Source organism: Hemibagrus wyckioides, linkage group LG11 (genome assembly GCF_019097595.1).
Source record: "Hemibagrus wyckioides isolate EC202008001 linkage group LG11, SWU_Hwy_1.0, whole genome shotgun sequence".
In the NCBI taxonomy this organism is placed as follows: Eukaryota; Metazoa; Chordata; class Actinopteri; order Siluriformes; family Bagridae; genus Hemibagrus; species Hemibagrus wyckioides.
In genome coordinates this window covers 27,369,706-27,394,585 of record NC_080720.1, presented here as the reverse complement: position 1 = coordinate 27,394,585, position 24,880 = coordinate 27,369,706, and the positions used below count along the sequence as shown (strand labels likewise).

General features: G+C 39.2%; 1 protein-coding gene across 2 annotated transcripts; it reads left to right on the top strand.

Annotated features, from left to right (window-relative positions):
* The first annotated feature begins 55 nt into the window (after positions 1-55).
* Positions 56-24,676, top strand: ppp1r12c (protein phosphatase 1, regulatory subunit 12C). 2 transcript variants are annotated; one of them, XM_058402694.1, is made up of 20 exons: positions 56-562; positions 5,932-6,106; positions 6,995-7,125; positions 7,911-8,029; positions 8,942-9,101; positions 9,699-9,843; positions 12,732-12,806; positions 13,857-13,933; positions 14,033-14,142; positions 14,289-14,356; positions 14,493-14,623; positions 14,844-14,931; positions 15,590-15,704; positions 16,647-16,762; positions 17,867-17,916; positions 18,005-18,056; positions 18,169-18,273; positions 19,624-19,674; positions 21,074-21,124; positions 21,234-24,676. In XM_058402694.1, exons 1-20 carry the CDS (start codon positions 381-383, stop codon positions 21,318-21,320), a joined length of 2,088 nt encoding a protein of 695 aa, XP_058258677.1. In that variant the 5' UTR covers positions 56-380; the 3' UTR covers positions 21,321-24,676. The 2 variants fall into 2 exon arrangements, with proteins under 2 accessions (XP_058258677.1, XP_058258676.1); XM_058402693.1 differs by having other exon boundaries at positions 57-562; positions 14,030-14,142.
* The last annotated feature ends 204 nt before the right edge of the window (positions 24,677-24,880 follow it).

Genomic DNA, 24,880 nt, shown 5'->3' with positions numbered 1-24,880 from the left:
TTCTAGCAGCGCGGAATATAACGCCATATTTTGATTTTTTTTTTTTTTGACACTGTTTGACAGGCGCGATGTCAAGTCGTTGTCCCTAAAACCTATTTCCAGTCGACTTCTAATTTAGTCAGGGACTACATACAGTGCTAATTAAAACGTAAGAAGTTTTAGGCTGATTCGGGTGAAACGCTTTTTTGTTGGTAAAAAGAGCTCGCGCGCTAGCCGTGAACTTCCTCCGAGCGATTTTGAATAAGGAAGTAGCTCAGTTAGCTAGCTAGCTAGCTAGCTCGAGACCATGTAAACATCTCAAATGGAGGGTGTGTCCGAGTGAATATTTCTTTTTCCTGATCTTTTAAAGTAATATATATATATATATTCCGTTTGGGAGAATGGGCGACGCGGCGAAAGTTCAGCGTCGGGAGCAGTTAAAGCGCTGGAACGGCTCCACAACGGACAGAGAGCCGGCCGCGCCGCGGAGACGCTGGCGGGATGAAGAGGAGGATGGCCGGGAAGATGGAGAGAAAGCACAGGACGCAGACGGCCAACGATCTGGCCGGCAATACGTCAGAAGGTGACTTAATTAATTAAAAAAAAATTATTAAGAAGGTTTTCTTCACTTTTATTTAAACCAACCACGCCTTTTTTTGTTGTTGCTCAATAGCTGCCTTTCTTACTCATCACAATCGGAAGTCATAAAGCGGTTGCAGTGCAATGCAGCAGGTAGATCAGGAACAGGTTTCTTTTGCTTATAACTTTGTCGTCTGTAATACTCAGTCTGACGTCTCATAAACTCCAGATTTACCCAATTCACCATTAGGACAGAGATGGACAGCTGTCAATCAATCATGTCCACCAAAGAAGGTGATCAGGTGTTTGGTCTGCTGAAGATCTGTTGCAGTGATCCTGAAACCGCAAACCACTTTTGTACCTGTCTTTACTCCATTCACAAATTAGTTTTGTATATATTCTTCTTCTTGCACTTCCTGGATCATTTCATTTCATCACTTGTCCTGTTTTAGTCTAATTAAATGCTCACTACAACGTTTATGTCTCTTCCTGGGGTGTGAGTCTTGCTCTGCAGTAGCACCTCATTATCAACAAATGTGATTTGTAACTATTCATTTTTACAGAACGCTCCTTTGGTTGAGGAAAAAAACGATTTTATTTATTTTGAAGAGGGAGGAATTTGTGCAAGATGGTGGTTATGTAACAGACATGTTCCAGTGGAGTGTTTTACCAGCTTGAGGGTGTTCAGTGCCAGAGAATCGATTCCTCAGATCATGATTTTTTACAAACTTTACACAATAAGTAAGATCTTTGTAAAGTTGTGTAACGCTTAATTAACCCTAACTCTTTAGCTATAAGCCTATCACTCAGAGACAGATGTCACTCGGTGATGACCCTGAAGCTCTTTGTCGCCATCGACGGTTGATCTCGGATAAAGACACGTACAGCAAAACTCCGAAAACACGCAACTCCTCATCTAACATATTGTCCTGGTTAACGCAGCCAGGTGTCAAAACACTCTCGCTAAACTTTCGCATATCCCGACAGTTAGGGGCTGTTCTGTAAAACTGTCAAGCACTTCCACGCGTCCTCACTTCCTGTTTCAAAAGGAAACGCATCACCTGGAATCAAAGAGCATTAACAACAGGCACATTGATAAAGATTTTAGAACCCGACTTTGGCATGATGTGAAGAGCTGTAGCAAACATTATTCAAATAGCACAATACTGTGTTATATTTAAAGGAAACACTTTTACACAAGTTATGTGATGTGTATGAGGAGTATGTTACTATACAAATAACAACATTAATATGCAAAGCGCAGTGATATAAACCTTTGATGTGCTGCTGGCACTATTGTCAGAGCTGCTGTAATGGAAAATCAAGCAACTGCTTCTAGCCAATCAGAATCGAGAGGTCAGCAACATTGCGGTATGAAAATGATATAATAAAATTCTATTACAAATTGGTGGTCGAGCTAATGACATCTCGGCTCCAATCGAGGGTCAAGCTAAATGATATTAAACTCGGTAAAGTGAACATTTTTTATTTTCCTGTATTTTTAGTGTTTTAAGGTGTTTGTCATATGAAGATATTAAATAAGAATATTATTAATCTTCAGATACCGAGCCAGGAATCTTTAACAATCAGACAATCTCTCCAGAGTTCTCCCCAGGTTTTCTTTTGTGATCTCTCCTCTTCAGCACACTCAAATGGAGTTTAGATCAGGGGACTATGTCAAAATCTCGATTCTGTGGCCTATGAACCATTTTATATTCTGGAAAATCCAACCATGAGTCAGTGATGACTTTTTGTAAGGAGTCAGATTTTTATTTGAACATCTCTTTGTATTTTATGGAGCCTGTGATGTCATGCCTTTCGAGGTGGGAGGAAACACCCCCACAATGTCGAAGACGCTTCACCATGCTTGTTTCAGTTGACCATAGACCCTGCTTCCAGTCATACTCCATGCACTTACTTTTGCGGTTAGATGAAAGCAAAGCTTTTCTGCTGGAACACCCTCCAAATAGTTTGCTGGTGACTGATTGTGCATTTGGAGATTCTGTGACGCCTCTGAAGTCTCTGACCAACTGTCATCCTTGAGACATTTTACCTTCTCTAACTATTCACCTCAGTGTGCGTGAGGGTAGAATACACTTGTGTAATCATCCAGGCAGGTTTTTTTTTTTTTTTTTTTTTTACAGCTGTAGTTGGTTCATGCGTCATAATTATTAGCTCAGAAATGTTTATGGGGACTTTCAAGCATGTAGCTATTTTTATGGCCAGTCCCTGATTTCTGAATGTCAACTAACTGGTGAATGACAAAAGGGAATTTGGGCTGTGTGTCTAGGAAGTCCACTATATCAGCAAAGGTTTGTGACCCTCATACCCATTTGTGCTTGTTAAACATCTCATTCCAGATTTAGCCCCTGCTGTTATAATAAGCTTCACTCTTCTGGGAAAGCTTTTGGATTTTGGAGCGTGGCTACAGGGATTTCTGCCCATTCAGCCACAAGAATGTTAGTGAGGTCAGGCACTGATGTTGGACGAGAAGGTCTGGGGTGGTCAGACCGTCCAGTTAATTCCAGAAGTGTTCAGTTGGGTTGAGGTCAGGACTCTGTGCAGGACACTCGAGTTCTTCCACTCTGACCTTGGCAAACCACGTCTTTATAGACCACAGTTTGTTTACAGGGTCATTGTCATGCTGGAACAGGTTTGAGTTCCAGTGAAGGGAAATTGTAACGCTATAGCATACAAAAACATCCTGTGCAATTGTGAGCTTCCAGCTTTTTGGCAGCAGTTTGAGGAAGAACCACATATGTGATGATCAGGTGTCCACAAACCTTATTGCCATATAGTGTTTAAGAAACTTTGACCAAGTTTTGGTGTAAGTTTGGTGTAAATTCGATTGGATTGGCATTGTTACTATGACAACCAATCTGCTTTTTTCCCCTTGCAACTACCATGGCAAATCGAAATGCTAAAGGAAGGGGCTAGGGGCTGTCAACTACTCAGAAATGTACAGAGCAAGCCTTAACAAGCTCTTAATGCAAGATTTGGCAGTGGAAAAGATAAAGAAAAAAAAAACAGACAAGGTTTCAGTGATTCAGGGGTAGTAAAATGCAAAAGCAAGCATGAGTTGTGACTGTATATGGAACGTTATAGGGCATGTTATATAATGCTTTACAGGTCATGATCATGGTTTTAAAAGGACATTTGGTTCAGGAAATTAGTATCAGACAAGGCTATGTTTTCACACCAAACTGTCAGTTAATGTCAGATTCCCAGTTTTAAAGTAGACTAAATATTTGCGATCCGGTCTCCCTGATTCAAAACTGAACGCGCAACAATTTAATCGATTGAGCCGTCTCGCCGTCTTGATAAAGTCTGATTCCTGTCGCACAGGCCTTTTCTTTTACACGTTATCAAATAGACATTCCTTTGGCATTGTGTGTGTTTTTCTCTCTCTCTCTCTCTCTCTCTCTCTCTCTCTCTCTCTCTCCCTTTTCACCTCCATACCTCTCTGTCACTCGGTTTCAGTTAAAAGCTACCACATACATGAAATGTGAGTGAATCAACCATGCCATGTTCAGTGAGTGACATTTGCTTCTTAAATTTTACACTGGAGCTAAAAGGCGTATAATTGTAATGGAAGTGTAGCTCATACCAAATATTAGACATGCCAAATGTAATAATTTTCAATAATCCTTTTATTAAAAAATAACAGAGAGAGAATAAATAAGCAGTCTTTTTCTGAGTCATCATGAAGAATGATTCTGCAGTTCAGTCCCCATTGAAAATATATTACGTGCAAGAATGGGGTGGTTTTTAGTATACAGTATATAATGGAGATCAAAACAAGAGATCAAGATCAAAATAATCTTCATTGCACTTCATGGTTACTTTAGCCGTGCTCCTATCACTGTTGCAGTAGCATGTTTTTAAAAAATAACCAAGTTAAGAGGTTACATTATTTACTGTCACCCAAATGAGGATGGGTTCCCTTCTGAGCCTGGTTCCTCTCAGGGTTTCTTCCTCATATCATCTCAGGGAGATTTTCCTTGCCACCGTCGCCACAGCCTTGCTCATTAGGGATAAAATAAAATAAGGATAAAATAGTTTAATAATTTAATTTATTTTTATTTCTAGTTATTTATTTATTTATTTTTCCCCTCCTCTCCTTTCTCTGTTTATCTTCTTTTGTTAAGCTGCTTTGAGACAGTGTCCATTGTAAAAGGAGCTATACAAATAAATTGAATTGAAAAAAAATTGAAGAGGCCCTTGCTTTGAATAACTTCAGCATGTCTGCCGGCTGCAGGACATCACTAGATCCACACTGTTCTCTGGTGTGATCTCTGTTCACTCTTCTTTCTGTCTCTTCCACAGTTTGGTAACTCTGCTGGGTTTCTTACTTTGTAGCCAAGGATTTTCCAGAGATTTTTGATCAGGTTTAGATCAGGTTTAGATCTTTGGGCTGGCCATTTCATTATTTCAATGTTCTTCGCTTCGAGGAACCGCTGTATCTGTGTGACAGGAGGCATCGTTTTGCATGAAAATTGCAGACAGATTGGGAGATGCTCACAGGGAACAAACCGTTCTGATAAACATTTGCATTCACCCTGCCATGTCGCTGTATAAGAGGCCCAACTCTTGCTACTGAAAACATCCCCCAAACCATGACAATTCCTCCTCCACCTTTCACTAACCTCTTTACACACTCTGGGTTCAGTCTTTCCCCAGTTTGACGCCGAACATAATGCTTCCCATTAGACCCAAATAAATTAAATCATTAAAATGAACCAGGTCTTCTCTGTCCACACAACATGCTGGTTTGGTTCATACAGCTCTTATACAGAAACGAGGGAGTGGTACAGGAAGTACAGGAGATGAGGGGTAGTGGGTGGGGCTTCCAAAATGTATTCATTTATACAAGCCTAATGTAGTGTCATTGTTAATATTGGGCACGGGCAATATGATGATATAAAATCGATATATAATAAATAATGGCAATACCCATGACCATTCAGAATTACTAGTATTTTTTTTATTCAAATTAATGGTAAAATTGAAATTTAACACTACTGAATCATTTTTTTTCTGCCTTTTTGTACATTCAATTTTTTGTACATTTTAACAAAAGGTATAATCGAACCTCTTTGTTTTTCATATACTTTTATTTTTCGTATATTGATAACTTGAAATCAGATTTGCAGCAGTTATGAAATTTTACCTTTAACATTTGTAAAACATTAGAAAATAATCATAGAATATGTCCAAGAGTTTTCTTCAGTTTGTTAGCAACCAAAACTCCTGAGATAAATATCTTGTGTGTCAGAAATGTCCTTTAAGCTTGTGGTGTTATATCACTAACTCCTAATGAGAATCTTGAGATATTAATAGAGCTTTCATTGTGTGTGTGTGTGTGTGTGTCAGAAAGCGTGTTCGATTCGAAAGGACGGCAGAGTTCCTGGCCGTCTGTGCCAGCGGTGATACAGAGGAGGCGAAAGAGATGCTGAAGGAGGTGCAAGTTATAAGCAATGGGGACAAAATGTCAGGACAGGACATGGTCAACTGTTCCAACGCCGACGGAATCTCAGCACTGCACCAGGTACAAGAACCATCAGTGTGACAGCTTTATGTTTCTTTGGGTTTCCCACTACCTATCTGCAATGAAGAGGCTTTACCTCTGTTTCTGTTTCTGATTTCATGATCATTTTTATCAGACCTTCTCAGGGCAGAAAAGATTGTGATTGTTTGTATGTGGCAACGTACATGAACACTAATGCTGTGTTCACATCATATAAGGACAAACATAATTCCAACCTGAAAAGCGTTCAGTTAGAATTTTGTAAAGTCATATTTTGTACCACATTTCTGACAGGGAATAGACGATTAAGAGATGTGCCACTGTTTAGAATGAACCTAGCTATAACTGCTAATGCTAGCAAAGATTAGTTCAAACTCCACTGAGAGTGAGTGAAAGCATTATTTTTTACCCTCAAATCTTATTTTTTATTCTGAACCTAAATCAGTACATTATCTTAATGATTAGTTGTTTTTTTTACTTTATTAAGTTAAGTTTACCTACATACATTTTTTTCATGCTAGCTAACTCAAATAAGCAGCCCACTAAGCATTGTGTCTGAGGAGAGAAATACGTAGCTACAAAGCCAGCTAATAAACTCTGTGCCAGTGTTTTGTTCACAGAAACAGATAAACTGTAGAAATTAATTTTGCTTTTGTTTTTTTTTGCATTTGTGTCAGCGATGAACTCTGTGGTAACATTTGCTAGCTATGATTCGCCTCTGTAAACCCTCCAAATTATTTCCATTATCAAAGATAATGACAGCCTTACAGTGTGTGCTAGCTAAGCTACAAATGTGAGTTGGTTGATTGACTATATTAGAGGTATGAGAAATTTGATTGTCTGTTTCTTTAGTGAGATGTGTTCACTTTAATGCAGCTACTCATATAGTGTTTGTGTGATGTCTCTCAGGCCTGCATCGATGGTAGTATCGAGGTGGTGGTCTTCCTCTTGTCTCAAGGTGCCAACGTAAACCAGGTGGACAACGAGGGCTGGACCCCGCTTCACGTAGCAGCTTCCTGTGGGAACATGGAAATTGCTGAGTATGTATTTTCTTTAGTGTGGCCCAGCAGTGAGTGTCGATGACGATGACGATTATTTTTTTAGCTCCTTCAGTAAACCTCCGTAAAATTGCAGAGTGTTTTGGCTAATGTTAGAAGTCAGTTTCTCTTCAATCATAAGCTCCTCTGTTTGTATAGTCTACATGTCAGTAGTACTGTGTTTATACTACAGCATTGAGATTTCTCAATTCTGAGAATTGATGTTTCCACAGCACAGCTATGACAGTAGTTCCAGCTGTAATTTAAGCAGAATCATTTATATATATTAACAGCTAAGGAAACATATAATCAATTCGGTGAGCTTTCCTGTGAGAAGACTTATAGTCAGTAAGGACTTTGTGTCATCAGAGGTGGCTTTGAGAAAAGCTGGTCATGCTGTCTGGCTGGCGCTCTGTCAGTCACAGCGACACTAGCCAATCACAGGCATCTGTGAGCTCATGTATGTGTAAGAGGGTGGATAACACTTCCCTTCAAATGTGCCAAACCGCCCCGTGTCGCTGCATGAGGAAGTCTTTATACTTTTGGTTGAAAATAATAGAAAGATATGATGCAATGAAAGTAAATCAAATGAATAATTGTGATAAATATGTAGGAAGGAAAGGAGATAATAAAAACTAGCATCTAAGCCGCTTTTATTGTTCACATGAGGCAAGAATTATATTGAATAACATAGATGTGGTGCTGGAATAGAAGAATATAATTTTATTGACTTGTACTTCTGTGTGTGTGTGTGTGTGTGTGTGTGTGTGTGTCTGTGTGTGTGTTAGATACTTGCTGCAGAAGGGAGCATTTGTGAACTCTGTGAACTGTGACGGCGATGTACCATTAGATATCGCCAAAGACGAATCCATGGAGGCACTACTGCATAAGCACACTCTGAAACAGGGTGAGTCCAAGAGGCAGACAGACTGGACAAGAGAAAGACAGAAAGCTCTTATTATTAGCCCATGAATAGCTTATCTCCCACTCATCCAGTCATCCAGTCATGAATAAGGGGGTGATGTGATGCTGACGTCAAAGTCCAGCTGTCAAAAATGTGTTTGTTAGTCACTGTGATTGCAGGCTTGTGACCGGCATTTTATAGAACCTGTTTGCAACTTTGCTTTCAATCCTCAATCCAAAAAAAGGTCACATTTTAAAAAGTCACGTAGCCAAAAATAACATTTCCACAAATTTTCCCTTATGCCAATTTGCACAGACATGTTTGGTACATTTGCACTTGAAGGCAAGCTTATGGCTAAGGGGTTAGTTTCATGCGAACTGCTTGACTAAATAATCACACCTTATGTGGTTTCTGGCTCTGTTACACTTTGTTACCTATAAAAATAGACAACGGACAAACTATAAACAGAAGTAAAGGCATTCTTAGCGCCACGCTTTCCTGCTCAGCAGTCAGTCTTCATACTTGAGTAGGAGTGGATGATATTTAATTTGCATATTTTACATATCTGTTTCTTTTTACAATATTTATTTTGCTTTTGCATGTATACATGATGTTACCATTGCTTCTCAGGCAGGTTTTTGATGACAATATAATGATAAGCTTCCTTCATTTGTTATCTGAGCTCTAGTATTATAAAAGGGGGTAGATAGCACTTTTTCTTCCTATGTGTTATTCTGCCATATGATGAAAAGATGGATTTTTGAGTAACAGCACACCCTGAAGTGTATTATTTCTTTTTGACTGCAGCAAATCGCCAGTGATCACTTTTTATTTAGCAAAGACCATTTTATTTTTATCTGCTCATGTTGTCTCACAGTCAGCTGGATCATGTAATTCTCTGTGTAAAATATCCAGGTGTGGATGTGGAGGCAGCTAAGCGTTTGGAGGAGGAGTTGATCATGCGTGATGCCCGTGGTTGGCTTACAGACGGCGTGCCAGCTGAGCTGCACCACCCCAGAACCGGAGCTACACCCCTTCATGTTGCGGCTGCAAAGGGCTACCTAGAGGCCATCAAGTAAGCGATGCTAATGTGTGACTAAACACTAAGAACAGTCTTTTTTTTCCCAACGTAGCATGTGTTAATACTGTGTGGCTTATTCAGCTGCTTGGGTGGGGTGTCTCTGAAATGATGTGGTGGGCACGTGATCGGACAGCTCTCTGATCTCTCTAAGAATAGCTGATGTTTATTTCCTGTCTCATGCAAGAGACTTCCTGTGGAACAGGCTACATTCGTCCTGCTGCTCTTGCTAAGGCCAGGTTCAGTTGCTCCCTGCCCTGCACTACCCTTGAGTATAATAAACACTTGTGTTGAATTTTATTTATTTATATATATCCTCCTACAACCTGGCGTCCATATACGTGGACATCACATTTTTGGTTGTATGCACCATAATACTTAATTCTTTGTAACTGGAACCTGTTGTACACAAAAGAAGTGGCTTCATGTTCAAAGATAATATCTGGTTATTATATTTATTGCAAGCTCAGGTCTTTGGAGGGTGTGTGTGTGTGTGTGTGTGTACAGCACAGACTCATGTTTCAAATGCTTAAACTTTCTAAAATGCAAATTGTCTGAAAATGTGTAAGTGCATTTTAATTTTGTCTCTCTCAGGTTGCTGTGTCAGTGTGGCCTGGATGTGTCTGCTAAAGATAGGGATGGCTGGACTCCGCTCCACGCTGCAGCCCACTGGGGTCAGAGTGAGGCCTGTTGTCTCCTTGCAGAGCAACTTTGTGACATGGAAGCCTGCAGCAATGGGGTGAGAAATGAGAGAGAGAGAAAGAGAGAGAGAGAGAGAGAGAGTGAGCGAGCGAGCTCGATAAAATAACAGACAGTTAAATAAAGACCAATAGAAGGAAGAAGGATGAGAGACACTCTGTCGCTGTTGAGACACGGGATCACAATGAACAGAAAACAGAAAGAGAAATGGCTTAAATGGAGAGAGAGAGAGAGAGAGAGAGAAGAATAGCTGGACAGACAGAGAGCGTGATTGTGCTAGATAGAGAAAGGAACTCATAAGAGAAAGAATGCGGTATTCAGACACTAGACAGAAAGTGACCGGGTGTGCTTGACAGAGTGAGAGACTAACACAAATATGAACCGAAGATTGAAGAGGATTGGGACAGAGAGAGAGCTAAACGAAGAAGAAGAGAGAAAGCGTGTGAGAGAGAATAAGCGAGCGAGAATGAAAAAGAGAGTGACAGAGACAGATCAGAGATTGAGTGAGAGTGAGAGGCATAAACTAGACCCAGACAGTGTAGCAGGGGCTCTCAATTTTTTTAGTTAGTAAATCCAATCTAAAGGCTCAGAATTCTTAAGACTGGGACTGGACCTTCACCCTATCATCGGGTCAATCCCGACCCTTCCAGCCATCCATGGCAGGTAACCAGTTTGGCTCTGGGTGTGTGGGAGGGCAATCGGGATAGAATTCTGTTGACCTGACATTAAAATGACAGGGAGGATGCGGATGTAAATTTACTCCCTTTAATTACTAATCCCTTTAATTATCATGAAAATTAATGATAAAATTTTGGGTTTAGTCATACTGTGTCCTCTTCCTTTCAAGTGGGTGGCCAAGCAATTTGTAATCATGTACAGTGTGACCACAGCTTCAGGCTTGTCAGGATTTGTCAGTTATGTTATTTGTAATAATAGAATCCTACATACTGTAACGTTAAAAGTCTGAACTGGGATTGTTGAAGGACAAAAGTTAAACTATGATTGAGAAACTCACTGTAAATGGCAGAGAGGGTGAGAGGCGGGTAGAGTGCTATAGACAGAGTGTGAGAATAAGAGACACAGATAGACAGACTGACAGATATACAAGCTAAAGGAATGAAGGGTGGTTTAAAAACTATACAGAGAGAACAACATAACAGCTGACGGAAAAGAGCGAGAGACACTGACAGCTAAACAGAGAGCGAAAAAGAATGAAGCATTCAGAACGCTTTGTATAGACAAAATGAGACTGACACAACTGTAGGACAGAAAAATAAAAAGGGTCGAAAGAGATGGACAGCTAAACAGAACAGTTATACAGTAGTAGAATAAGGGTTAGAAAAGCTGCGATTGAGCTATACACTAAACAAGAGAATGACAGCTATGCAGAGAGTTAGCTTAATAGAGAGAGAGAGAAGGAGAGAAAGCCTGCTAACTCACTAGCTGTATAAAGAAACAGGGAAAAGTTTAGACCAGCAGTAAAAGGAGGACATGGTTAAATACATAGGTAAGAAAAGGGAATTAGGCATCCAAGCAGAAGATAGATAAGAAGCTAGAGTGAGAATGGAGGGAAGGCGAGAGAGAGGCAAGCAGACAAAAAGGAGACTAAAATGTTTCCCTAAGCCAGTAAAAAACATGCAATAACATGCAGTTCCACCTCGGAGCAACGCCGATATTAGTCAGTTCTGCTAAAGTGAGCACTTTAACACACTGTAGCTTGTGCAAGTGTGCAGCAGAAAGGATGTGTGTAGGATGTGTGTCGGTGCCCTTCTGTGCCAAAGAGCTCACCACACTAATGCTAATGCAGGCTGCACCCACACACACACACACACACAAAACTTTGTATGCTCTGCACCCACATGAGTGGGAACTGGAAGAGAGGCTTTGTGTGTTTGTGTGTGTGTTTCGGTTACTGTGTAGTAGACTGTGTGTATTAAAACTACAGAAATTGGTAACGTCCCAAACCAATACCCTGTGTTATTAGTAGGCTGCTGTAGCATAGTCTTTCATTTTTATTTTATGATGCAATAACACTTATGTGTTACATTTCAGGCGTAACTCAGGACTAGAGTAATGAAGGATTAAATCACAAAAATACTGTTTCTAGTATTTAGAGTCTAAGTTGAGAACAGATCTTAATATTTGGTAATAACAGAATCGCATTTCTCCGACTAGAAAAAAGCGCCTTTCTTGGTGCCCTGGTTTTGCTGATTTGAGAGCCAAACTGTTCCATAATCAGATAGGGGAGCTATTCATAAATGGAATAAAAATTAACAGCCAAGACACTTCTAACATCTTTTTGCAGTAAAGAGAAGCTGATGTCGGATTATATCTGATATTTGGACCCTTGCTCAGATATCAGTTTCGTATCAAATATGCTGACTTAGACCATCGCTGCAGAAGTGTCTGCTAGGTACTGGTCACGACATGCATATGAAAACATTTGGGTTGTGATGTAGGATGACTGCATGGAAGCGCTTTCTCACACACTAAAAAACAGACAAGCCCCAAACCATGCAGCAACATTTGGTATGGTCTGATGAGACCAAGGTAGAACTTTGGGCACAATTTTAAAACATATATTTAGGCGCAAAACTAAAGCAGCATATCCCACAAAGAACACCAGTGAGGCATTGTATTGTTGGTGCTGCTTCTTTTTAGCTGAGCCAAGGACTAGCTAGTCAAGTTAGAGGGAATCATGTAAAGCAATTTTTACTGGAGTGTATAGACTTTTTATATATATATATATGATTTCTCTCTTGAACCACACATCCTCTTAAACAAAACACGTTGATGTTAATAGACTTGTTCTGGATCACTTGTATAATTCTGTTTAGTACATGTACAAGTATTAATATATGAGACAATGACTATATGTACATGTCTTGTTGTTCAGAGTGTGACACTGACTGGAAATATGCATTTTAGGGTCAAACTCCATTTGATGTGGCTGATGAAAGTGTGGAGGCCTTGCTGGAGGAATTGTTGCAGAGACAAGCTAGCGTAAGGCAACCCACACACACACACACACACAAATGTTTTAATACACTAAACAGAAAAAATAACATGCTTTACAATGAATCAGTTTATTCCAGCTGTTATCAGGAATCTAGTATTACATTTCATGACATATTATAGTTATTATTTTGATAAATAAATGATTGTATTCCAGTCTCACCTTGCTTCTTGGCATCAGCTTGCATTCAGCTGAGAAGATAGAGACAGTTTCAAATCTGCATTGAACTCACTTTAAACTATAAAACTATTATGTAATATGTTTATTTCTCCAGTAGCAGCGTACACTGGACTTGTCTGATGTACTCTCCACATCAATATGTTTAAAAACTGAATACCTGTGTAAAGGAGAGGAGTGAGGTGTGAGGAGATCATTCAGTCAGCACTCAACAGACACTTTAACAGAGAAAAGCTGCAACTATACCTTTTTTTTAGATTTGAGAAGGTCATCAGGACAGAGATATTTGTGTCTGAGGGTTAGCTTCTAGATAGAGAAAGGAAGATGGATGAGGGAACTATTGTTTAGTTGTTAGTCCTAACAGGAACTTGTTTCACCAATGTTTCACAAGAATAAACAGAACTATAATATATGCCTGAATGTTTGTGGGTATGTGTTGTTGAACATCCCACTCTGTTAGAATAACTTCCACTCTTCTGGGAAGGTTTTCCTCTAGATTTTGGAAAAAGGATGTAGGAACATTGAACATTTAGCTACGAGATTATTAGGTGAGGTCAGGAAACTCTGCAGTTTCCAGCATTATGACTAAAATTCAGGGAGGAACCATACATGGATTTAATAACAGGGTGTCTCGCTAACTTTTGCTCCAGTTGTACACAAAGGGCTGTGGCATGTAAGAGGCAAAAAAACACAGATATGAATAAATTTGTGAATACAGATGTGAATAAATTTATGTCATTATTGTTGAAAGTGTAGGATTATATTCATATATTCACTTGCAAATAAATCTGTGTTGGAAGTGGTCCCTGTTGGCTGCTTAGCAGTATTTTACTTACAAAATGTTTGTGTACACTTTGCAGTGGCGAACCGAACAGGCAATTAAGGATAAACAGAATGCACAAGCATCCGCAAACGGCAACACTGCCAAAAAACGCAGGTAGGAGAGCAGCCTCACTCCGTATTAGCTGTTTACTTAGCAGTATATTCTTGTTATTCATGGCTCTTTCTCTCCATTTGTCGCTGTCTCTGTCAGAAGCTCGGTGTGTAGGATGAGCAGCCGAGAAAAGATGAGCGTACAGGATCAGTCAAAGGAGCGAGGAGTCTCTGGCGGCCTGGAGCTAAATGAGGACAAAGAGAGCAGTCCCGGTACAGCTCCCAACACGATTGTTACAAGCATGAGCCTTAAATTAAATTGTGTCATGGACATAAAATGTACTGCTGCATTTATTGTTTTGAAAAAGTAAATTTTTCTGAAGTAGAGCCATTTTTTATTTTTTTTTTCTCATGTATAGAGACTTCCACAGTGTCAAGTCCAGATACAGAAAGCATCACTACCTCCACAGTCAGCCCTGCTGACAAGGTCAGGTGTTAAATTCACAACACTACATGCTCTATGTTATGTGCATACAGAAGTACATTTCCTGGATATTTATAGTATATATGCAATTACTGACAGCACCGGCGTCTGATATGTGTGTTGACTGAAATGTCCCCAGACCCCTGAAGAGAAGGAAGCGGAGGAGAGAGAGCAGGAGCGAGAGAGCCGTACTGCTCGTGTTCCTCCCACACTGCAAAGAGGCGACTCGGCCCCAGAGAGTCCTAGCGGTCCCTCTACTGACGGCAAAAAGTAAGAGCACCACCCACACACCAGCTGCTTGGCAGTCATGGGCTTTTATGCACATTGACCAGGCTTTGAACTAATCACATCAAGACCTCTTTATCATCATTTACACTTGATTTTATTGTATTAGCATGAAACACCTGAGGTATAGCCATAATATACCTGATACCCAGTATAAATATTGATGCATCTATGTCTGTCGACCCTCATCCACCACCACCACCAGATACCAGGCTCCAGTTCGAGATGAGGAGTCAGAATCTCAGAGAAGAGCTCGTTCTCGACTCATGCGCCAGTCACGACGCTCTACTCAGGTATTATTCTAGTAAAGTAGGTAAAGGACACTTATTATCAGAGTCTTCCATTTGCAACAAAGTGCTGCAGTTTTTCCTTTCTTTAGCTCACAAGTGTGTAACCATGACATTTAATAGCCATGACATTTGTAATGTATACATGGTGTGTATTACCTTACTTTATATGTATATTCTCCATGTCATTAATCACTTCAACTTTACTAAAATTATTAGGCCTGTAAGGGATGAAGCATCAAATTTGAATATTTTGAAAGAAAACCTCAGTGTCTTGTTATAAGAGCACAACATTTAGACCCCTGTATTAATTAATAAAATCTAACAATTACAGTTTTTTTAATGGCCTTGGTTCAACAAGTTTCTTCATTCATTACCACTATAGATATTTCAAAATATTCTCGAAAAATAGTTTAAAGCAGCTAAACAAAAGTAATATAAAATAAAATAAAATATATATATATATATGAAAATGAACTACTGATCCTCTGGTGTGTTCAGAATTTTCTCATTAAATTTATTTGCTTTTCTATTCAAACTTTTTCCACAAATCATTAATTTTTTCTGCAATGTTAAATTCTTTTCCATTTTTTTAAATAATTATTTTACAGCATATATTGTCATGTGTGTTAATACTGCGTTCTTTTGGTGTATTTCTTTGCAGGGAGTGACCCTGACTGACCTTAAAGAGGCGGAGAGAATCGTTAATAGGACGTCTGAACCTCAGCCCAGTCTTCAGACCGTCAGTCCTGTTGTCACGGTAACGCCAGCAGAGAGAGGTAAGCGACTCTATTAACAAGCACTAAAGTCCTGGAGACTCGCAGCACAGCACAATTATCTGCACTTTTTAAACTGCCTCTGGCTTGGCTCATTCTGACTTAATAGCTCCTCAGACAAAATAATAATCACATCCACTCGCAGCAACAAAAAAAGGTTGTTCATCCAGGGGAATGTACCTTGCATAGCGACGTTGCATGCGTTTGCCAAAGTTTGGATGTTCTCCTGCAATCACATGAATAATAATGGCGCTGCAACAGAATGTGTCAGGACACTTGAGCTGTTTTGCATAGCACAGAAGCAGAAGTCATTCAGCTCCAGCTGTACGTTCTCACGCCTGTGCAGACACCTACAGCCCTGCATGCTGTGGCTTCACATTTCAGTTGAACAGCTGCTCTTTGGTGCTCGGCCCTGCAATAAGAAACTGGCAGCTTGCTAGAGGGTTTTTTTTTTCTTATCTTCAGGCAATGCTAATCTTCAGCTAATATTATCTCAGCCCCACTAGTCAAACAAACCTGGCATCGATTTAGCAATCTCTTAAAGAAATTAGCCTGTGGTCTTGTGTCCTCATTTACTTTCTCTTAAGTCATGAGTGCCCTATAAATTCCTGTGCACTTGCTTTCTGAATTCTGCTTCAACTTTTGAGCCTGACTTTAGGGTTCAGGATTATGGTTATTTTGTAGCTGTTAACACTTATTTCTGTTTATTGTGGGATTGAATGAGTGCACTAAATATTCCCCGTGTTGTTTTTAGAGATTGGTACAAAGTGGCAGACTCTGAAAAATGGGGCACTATGTAGTAACTAGGGCATAGTTTCAGACACAGAAAGAACGTGATTCCACTACAAGCTAAAGCAGCAAACTTTGGACTTAAGCTTACTATATTAAATGAAATGCAGTGCTAATTGCTAAGCATACCTTTAATTAGTAAATCCTGATCTGCAGACACAGAACCTGGGAAGGCCGGCAGCCCAGAGGGAGACTCCAAACTGGCTGTGAAAGATCGGCGTAGAATAAGAAGAGAAAGGCGATCGACTGGCATCGCCGCTCTTATGGGAGAGGTGTGTAAAAAAAAAAAAACCACACACACACAACTGATGTGCTCTGCACTCTGCAGAGATTTGACAGCACATGCTTTAATGGAAATGAGGTTTGTGGTCAGGATCAGACTCGTGTGACCCCTTTGACACTGATTGACCTACATTGCTAGTTATCTTCTCTACACCTCTAACAGCTCGTGTTAAAAGAAGGTGCTCAAATATATAATAGGTTTTCCTCCTATAGTACTTGTTGTGGATTTGTCAGTGGTCAGCATGTCTAGAATATTGTCTTGGGTAGAGATTATCTGTTGCATTTTTGTTCTTGAGAGTTAAAATCCAAAGAGCCACTGAAGTCTTTTCATGCATTTGTACCAGATTTTAAAAATCTTCAGGAAACTTAAAGGAATGGCTTAATATGATATTTTAGATCATATATATAAAAGCAATAAAGACATCTGGATTCAGATCAGGGGTTTAGGTTATTCAGTGCATGTATTTGGGGAATTTAGTAAGGTAGAAAATATGTGTTGGGCTTGATGCTCAATGGTGTTACTGTTACTACTGCAGTGTTGATTGTTTTCCCATAGCAGCCACAGCAGGTTTCATTTATTAAAATGTAACCCATTTATTTCTACATTATATGTAGCACAGCATCCTCTCTCTCTCTCTTGAATGTCTGGTGTCAGAAAGCTTAAAGGAACAGCTTTAGCTTTTATCAGCACTGCTTACTGTAGGTGATATGATCAACTTCAGTTACTATCTCTCTTATTATTATTTCTATACTCCCTTTATTGTTTCAGTCAACTGCATCATTTATATAACTGAAATCTGTAGTAGTACATACAAGCTATGAATACAAGTTTTTCCCTTTGTCAGTTAACCTGATGATTACATTAATCTGTTTTAACAGTTAACCAGTTATACTGTATGCACCCACTATTGAGCTTCTAATCTTCACCTGCTTATCTCTATGCTTGAAATAGATTCATGTTTAGAAGTTACTCTGGATGAAAGCCAATGAAACAAAAGGCTTATAATTGTAGCCTGACTCTGACTCACGTGTAATCACGAGACTTCTAATAAACGCTGCTGTGTTAATGACTGCTGATTGGTTTTTATTTTCAGACAGAGGACACGGATGTAAACGAGCCTACACGTGCAGATGGCACCTCAAGGTTTCTGTCCCTGCCTATTCCACAGTCTCATAGATGTGTTAGAGTTTTTAAAGCGCTTTTTACTGACTGTTGTGTTACTTTGCCGTAGTGACACCCAGCTAGGAGATAGAAAATCGTCAGTATCACTGGATTTCAGAAAGGTACAATTTGCCATAAAAAAAATCTGTTTTCATGGATTTTATAAACCATTTTATAATGTTTTCCTGGATGTTGAAATAAATGCCTTGCGTTTTTCCATCTCTATCTGTGCAGCTGTATGTGGAGGTGTTGAAGGAGAACAGCGCTCTGAGAGAGAAGCTTCAGGAGACACAGCTGCAGCTCAGCGAGTGCAAAGTAGAGCTCGAGCGACTCAGACAGGTCTGTGTGCAGCCATGCAAGCAAATAAAGCATTCCATCAAAGGTTGTTCACATCAGTAGCATTATTGTTTATTTGTTTTCCACCATTTTACAATTATAAAAAAAAAACCAACAGATTTTATTTCTTAGATTTTACTGTGGTACGGTCAACAGTGAAGCAGACCAATAGTTTTAATTACATTAGGGCATCTCATTTTTCCCTTTCCATATATAAACAAGCAGAAGCACTTTCAGTCCACCTTTAGGCCCTAAAATGTTGTATCACAATAATGTTTCAGTCATTCAGGGGTGAATCCTATTAATAAGCTCCCACGAAGCATTTCACATAGCACGTGTTTGAGAGTGATTACTACCCTCTAGTGCATGGGTGGGCAATTATTTTTCCAAAAGGGCCACATGAGAAATTGGAATGGTTTTAGAGGGAATGAATATATTTAATATATACTGATTGCTTATATATATATATATATATATATATATATATATATATATATATATATATATATATATATATATATATAATATAAATAGAGAGAGAGAGAGAGAGAGAGCTCTGAAAAAAAAAGAGACCACTGCAAAATAATCAGTTTCTTGTGTTTTTTTTCTTCCAGGTTCATGTATTGGTGAGATGAACAGTTTTCTTTCATTTTTTGTGAACTGCTGACAATATTTCTCCTAAATTGAAAATATAACTATTGTTATTTAGAGTGTATATTTAAAGGAAATGACAACACATCAAAATAACCCAAGATCATGCAGTATCTGCAGAGCTTTAATAACTCAAATAAAACAAAATGCAAATCATTTGTAAACAAATTGTGTTAATGCTTTGGGCTAAATAACATTAAGAAATCAGTATTTGGTGGAATAACCCTGATTTGCATGCGTTTTGGCTCCATGCTCTCCACCAGTTTCTCACATTGCTGTTGGGGAACTTTATACCATTCTTTTTGCAAAAAAGCAAACAGCTCAGCTTTGCTTGATGGTTTGTGACCATCCATCTTTCTCTTGATGACATTCCAGAGGTTTTCAATAGGGTTCAAATCTGGAGATTGGGCAGTGGTCTCTTTTTTTTTTTTTTTTTCTTTTTCTTTTTCTTTTCCCCCAGAGCTATACGCCGGTCAAGGGTAGTCAGATAAAATGCCCAGGTCTGCTCTAGTGTATTTACTTTCTCTAGTGTATTTACTGGTTTCCTATAGAATACATTATAGAACCATTTTAATCAACCAGTTATATATTTAACAGACCCACTTGCATAAATAAGCATGTTCAGCTAAACCTGCAACAATATATTCCTCTTTTACCATCATGATAACATCTGTGTGGGTTTGTGTGTGCTTCTGTACGCAGAGCCAGGAAAATGGTTGTGACCGCCCTGCTCTACTGGAACTAGAAAGATTTGTAAGTCTGTTTTTGACTACACTGCCATAGTAGTAATATAGTTCTTTTGTTGCCCCCCCCTTTTATCACACTCTCTCACTTACTTCCTTTTTTTTCTCTGATAAAAGTTCCTGTAAGTTATGCACTGTTTATTGTGATGTGTCGAGTAAAGCAGTGTGTGTTCATTATTGTTAGCACACTTGCAGTAGTAGTTAAGATACTAGTTAAGATGGTAACATTCACATTTGTTTGCCTCTCAACTTTGCCCCTCTGTAAAGATAAAGCCCAGAGATGTCAAGAGTGTGAATTTATCATCATTGTAGTGGCAGAACACTGACACACAAAAACCATGAACACATAGGGACTTCCTAGAGGAGATGGCAGATATTTTCCAGGCTTTTTAAAGGAAATAATAGCAGGACCTCTCAAAGGGTTCGGCACAGGAAATATAAAGCGGTGTAGAGGTGTAGTCATTTTAGTGTTCTAAAAATATTCTAAAAGATAATGTTAGTAATGTGTATGACAAAGCGGTGCAGGAGTATATCTAACACTTCAGAGTGTGACTTGATACAGCAGTCCTTAATTTGTACTCAGATCTTTAGTGCCAAAAACTGCCATGTAAGGAAATATAGGAAAATATCACTGTCTGTGTGAACACAGGGTTCCACTCAGAATCCAGAAAATACTGTAGATGTGAACCTTGAGGAAGAAGTAGATGAGGAGCAACTTGATGTCTAGTCCTAAATTATATGCCTCACATCCTTTAAACAGGAAGGAATCTATTGAAGAAAACTATTTCAGACATTTGACCTTGCTGTGTCCTTGGCCCAGTTTGGGTCAGTTGTAAAATTTCAATTCATCTCCTGGTTCCAGTGATAATCCTAGCCATGCATTTTTGAAATACCACGCTATTAGACTCTCAGACAGACATACAAAAGGATAACCACCACCTAGTGGTGAAGGCATACAAGTGGTAGAGGCTTAGTAAAACATAAAAAATAAAACGTTTGAATGTAATGATTTAGGAAAATATTTAATGACATGCTGGCACCCTTCCCTGCCACCACCCCAGAACTGATATTATGTTGTTTTGTTTACTGAATTCCTAAGGCTAATTCTAGTGTCAGAAAACTAGGAACAGCTTTATCTTTGTTAAGCTTCATCATTTCAGCCTTTAGATATTTTTTTCTTCTGCATTCTTCTGCTTAAGTAGTTACTATAGAAATGCTAGCATATTAGAATGAATATAAACCTGTAATTTGCCTTGCAGCTTGAATTTTTGTAAAGACTGAAGCACTTTCTGACCAATCAGAATTAAACACTCAACAATACTGTGGTGGAATGCTGATTATGTGACCATAAGGAAAACTCTAGACCAAATACATTAAAACAGTGGTGGGGTTTTTTTTTTGTGTCACAGGAGAAGAAGGCTCTTGAAAGGAAAGCAGCAGAGCTTGAAGATGAACTCAAGGTGATAATACACATTAATTTGATTTCTGCTCTTATCCAAAAGTCTTTTCATTATAATGAATGAAATAACCCCCACACCAACTCCTATTCCCATCGCCTCCTCTCCACAGGTCCTTGTCGATCTGCGTGCCGATAACCAGAGGCTGAAAGACGAGAACGCTGCTCTCATTCGTGTCATCAGCAAGCTCTCCAGATGAGCCTGCCACTCCTGCTACTATTCACTGAAACCACAAGGTGGCAGCACTGCCCATCTCTGTCCCCAGAATAAACTGGAAGAACGCTCTTCTCCTTCTGCGTGGTCATAACGCACTGCAACTGTGTGTGTGTGTGTGTGTGTGTGTGTGTGTGTGTGGTCTTTCTCGCCCCTCGGGTGGCTAAACTACTGTTCTCCAAATTAGCCTGCGCACAGAGGTGAACAGACCGAGCCGCGGCACAACCCCTCAGTTAAACAGCACATGAACATCAGGAAATTGTAGACCTCCGATTACACCGGGTCTGATTTTTGCTCGTTCCAGGTCTCAAGAACGGTAACGCATTCCTTGAACTCAAGACTGATCATAAACACAGGCACAATTATACCGTATATCTAAAGATATAACAGTGTCATGTTACAGCTATCAGTAGTCATTTTTTAGCAGTTTGTTTGCAAGCCAGAAGTTTATATTGATGTGCCCGCTCTAATACCTTTTGATTCCTGTAGTAATAAACCCATTCACAAGGAGACGTATATTTATTTAACATTTTTGGTGTCAATGCATGAATCACGGGAGAGCGCTCAGGGTAGATGATTTGGGGTTTGGACAAGCTGCAGTTTTTCCATTGTATTAATTTCAAAAGAAAAAATAGAGGCTGGTGAGGAAACGAAGGTTTATAGCTGCTGAGTGATAACAGGAAGTAGCTTGTCTTTCATGGACCATCCCCAACAGTATATATATAATTATAAATACATAAAAAGTAAATTAATCTGGGATAAGTGGAGGAAAACTCAGTTCAGGATGTGCTTTTATTGGAAAATAATCATTTTTTCCCTATAATAGCACAAGAATATGATGTAATATTTGTTAAACACCTTTACGCATGTTTTATCGTACATGGCACTATTACATCACTGTAACACTGGTTTATTCCAGCATATGTGCCGATGTGTTTCTGACCTGTTCGTGTCAGTGTCATGACGCCGAGTTCAAGTAACGTGTTACCTGAAGTCCATACTTGAAGTACAGCAGGATGGAGAGGAAATGCAGGGTGCTTTTTGTTCCATATATTTAATTAGATCTCTTTTTTTTTCCTCCTTGTGCACTGTTCTCGTTATTATTCTATATATTTTTTACCTTGTAGCTTAACGCAAAATAAGCCAATTCAAGGTTGCCAGTTTATATTATCCTTCGCTTTAGTCATGCGTATCCACCGTAGCTTGTAGTTAGTATTCTGACAGTGTTGGACACCAGAGGGCACGGCCAATCATCAGCTTTTAGGACACAACCAAAAAAAAAAAAAAAAAAAAAGAGGCACATCCGGATTTTGCCAAGTGACGGGTCAGCATTCGCAGTTTTTCCTCACCTAGTGGCTAACTTGATCATATGACAGAATTTCTTTTCACGTTTTCATCTTGACCCCATAGCATTAGTCATTTAATGGTTTCTCTACTCATTTTGCCTGTCTACTTCATATTAAAGGTGCAGTTTGTAATATTTAAAAGTGATGCGTAATAGTATTGTTTTAGGAAAACTGTTGCAGTGGCTACTTTCTTTCTTTTAAACTTCTGTTTACATTTTTGGGTCCAAAAATCTGCTTAACCCCCCGCTTATACACCACTGCTCAAATGTTTTCAAAAAAAAAAAAGAAAAGCAGAGAGGTTTTAGCTTTAGACTGCAGGAATAGATCTTCTTAGCAGAGCAAGAGGGCACAAAAAATTACAAACTGCTCCTTTAATACCATCTCTATCAAAGGGCTCTAAAAATGACCAACTGCCCCTTTTACGAATTTCACTTTGCTAGCATAGGACTGTAAAATCTATTTATTTCTCTTGTTGTAGCTGTTGGGAAAAACTAAAGCCAGTAGTCAGGTTAGTCATACTTGAAAGCATCGAAAATGCAGCAAAATGTTGGAGGATGTGCTAAATCATCAGCAAGTATTTCTGCAGAGCATATGGGAAACAAAAAATAGTTCTCAGCGATCCTAGTTTTCTAAGCGGCTTCTGTATCTGTCGTGGTTTATCAAAAGCATTCATGTAAATCATTTAGCTGAAGGCAGCTCATCAAACCACAAACATTAGCTCAAAAACAGGAGAGAGTTCACTGATTTTCAGAGAGTTTTGTTTACCCTCTCTGACTGATTAGTGACGACATTGTTTATGAAACCAAACGTTTTTAAAGATGATTGAACAGAGCAGTTTATTCTCCCCTGTTCATAATCTGTTCATAGACTGTGGCACTATTTTTTAACATAACCACTTCAGATGATCTTCAAATAAATAGCTAATACACTCAACGCTAATGGTTAAGATTAATGCTAACGATTCGTGTTAGTGCTTTGTGAAAAGGAATCTAATGTAACCGGACCTTGTGCTAAATGTGCTAAAATGTGGAGCAGAAGTACTTCTGTAAGTTCTAGAAGGGGCGGAGACATTAGCGGAAGTTGTGTTGTACATTTTGTGTAAATAAGACTAGGTATGCTAGGTTATGTCAAGCTGAAGAAAAGAAGTAGTGATGTCACATGATCAAGTATGCTAATCATTTCTAACGTACACTCCACCCTCTTTTGATCAGTGACACCTGACCCTCTGCAGAATCAGGACAGCGCTTGCATTGTTAGACACAACAGAGATGCAATCGTGCCAAAACCTGAAGCTCCTCTCCTGCATGGCTACAGGTGCTACGCTAATGAGGACTGGGGCTTTCTCTCTCTCTCTCTCTCTCTCGCTGTCTCTCTCTCCCTCGCTCTATCTCTCTTTGTGTCTTTCTCTTTCTCTCAGGACAAGCTTAGATCAACACTGTACTCAAGCACACTGCTACTGTATGTCGGACCAAACAGTCATTGACATTGTTGCTGTTTCTCAGCGAGCGAGCGAGTATTTATGAGTGTAAGTGATGTATTACAGAACTTTGTGTCCTGTGCCAATGGTGGTGTAGGGATTTTTTTTTTTTTGTCATTAATTTTTCCTAGAGAAGAAGGAGGAAGAGGAGGAATGATTATACTGTGAGTCCTGCTCTCAGAGGAACAGGCGCTTTATAAGGTCAAAGCTTTTTTTGACAGTTTACCATCACGTTGTTGTTTTTTTTTTTTTTTTTTTTTTTATTAATTGCTCTTGTTTTATTAATATTAATTTTATGCCAATGCATGCCAAGATTGTATTTCGAAGAAAGAAAAAAAAAACATGTGCCTTTCTACATATCTATTTTAATATTTTGATGTTGCTCAGTTGAAAAGCTCTGGGCTCGTTGGCCCGAAAGTGCTCCAGTAGACTCCTACAGATTCTGCTGTCATTAAACAAAAAAAAACACATACAGCCGTCTGCATTTGGTGAAAGAGCCAATAAAATTCAGTGGAAACAGATGAGTACAATTGCATCTTTTTTTCCCCATCTTGTCATTTAGTTTGTCTGTCTTTAACATGAAAATATTTGCACCCAAAGATTAAAATAAATTCTGCAGACCCCTTTAGTATAGATTTACTGTACTATCTTTGGGCTGTTTATCAGAGCAATAGAGCTTCTTTTATTCCTGACCTTTCCACTGACAACATTAAGTTTGCTTTG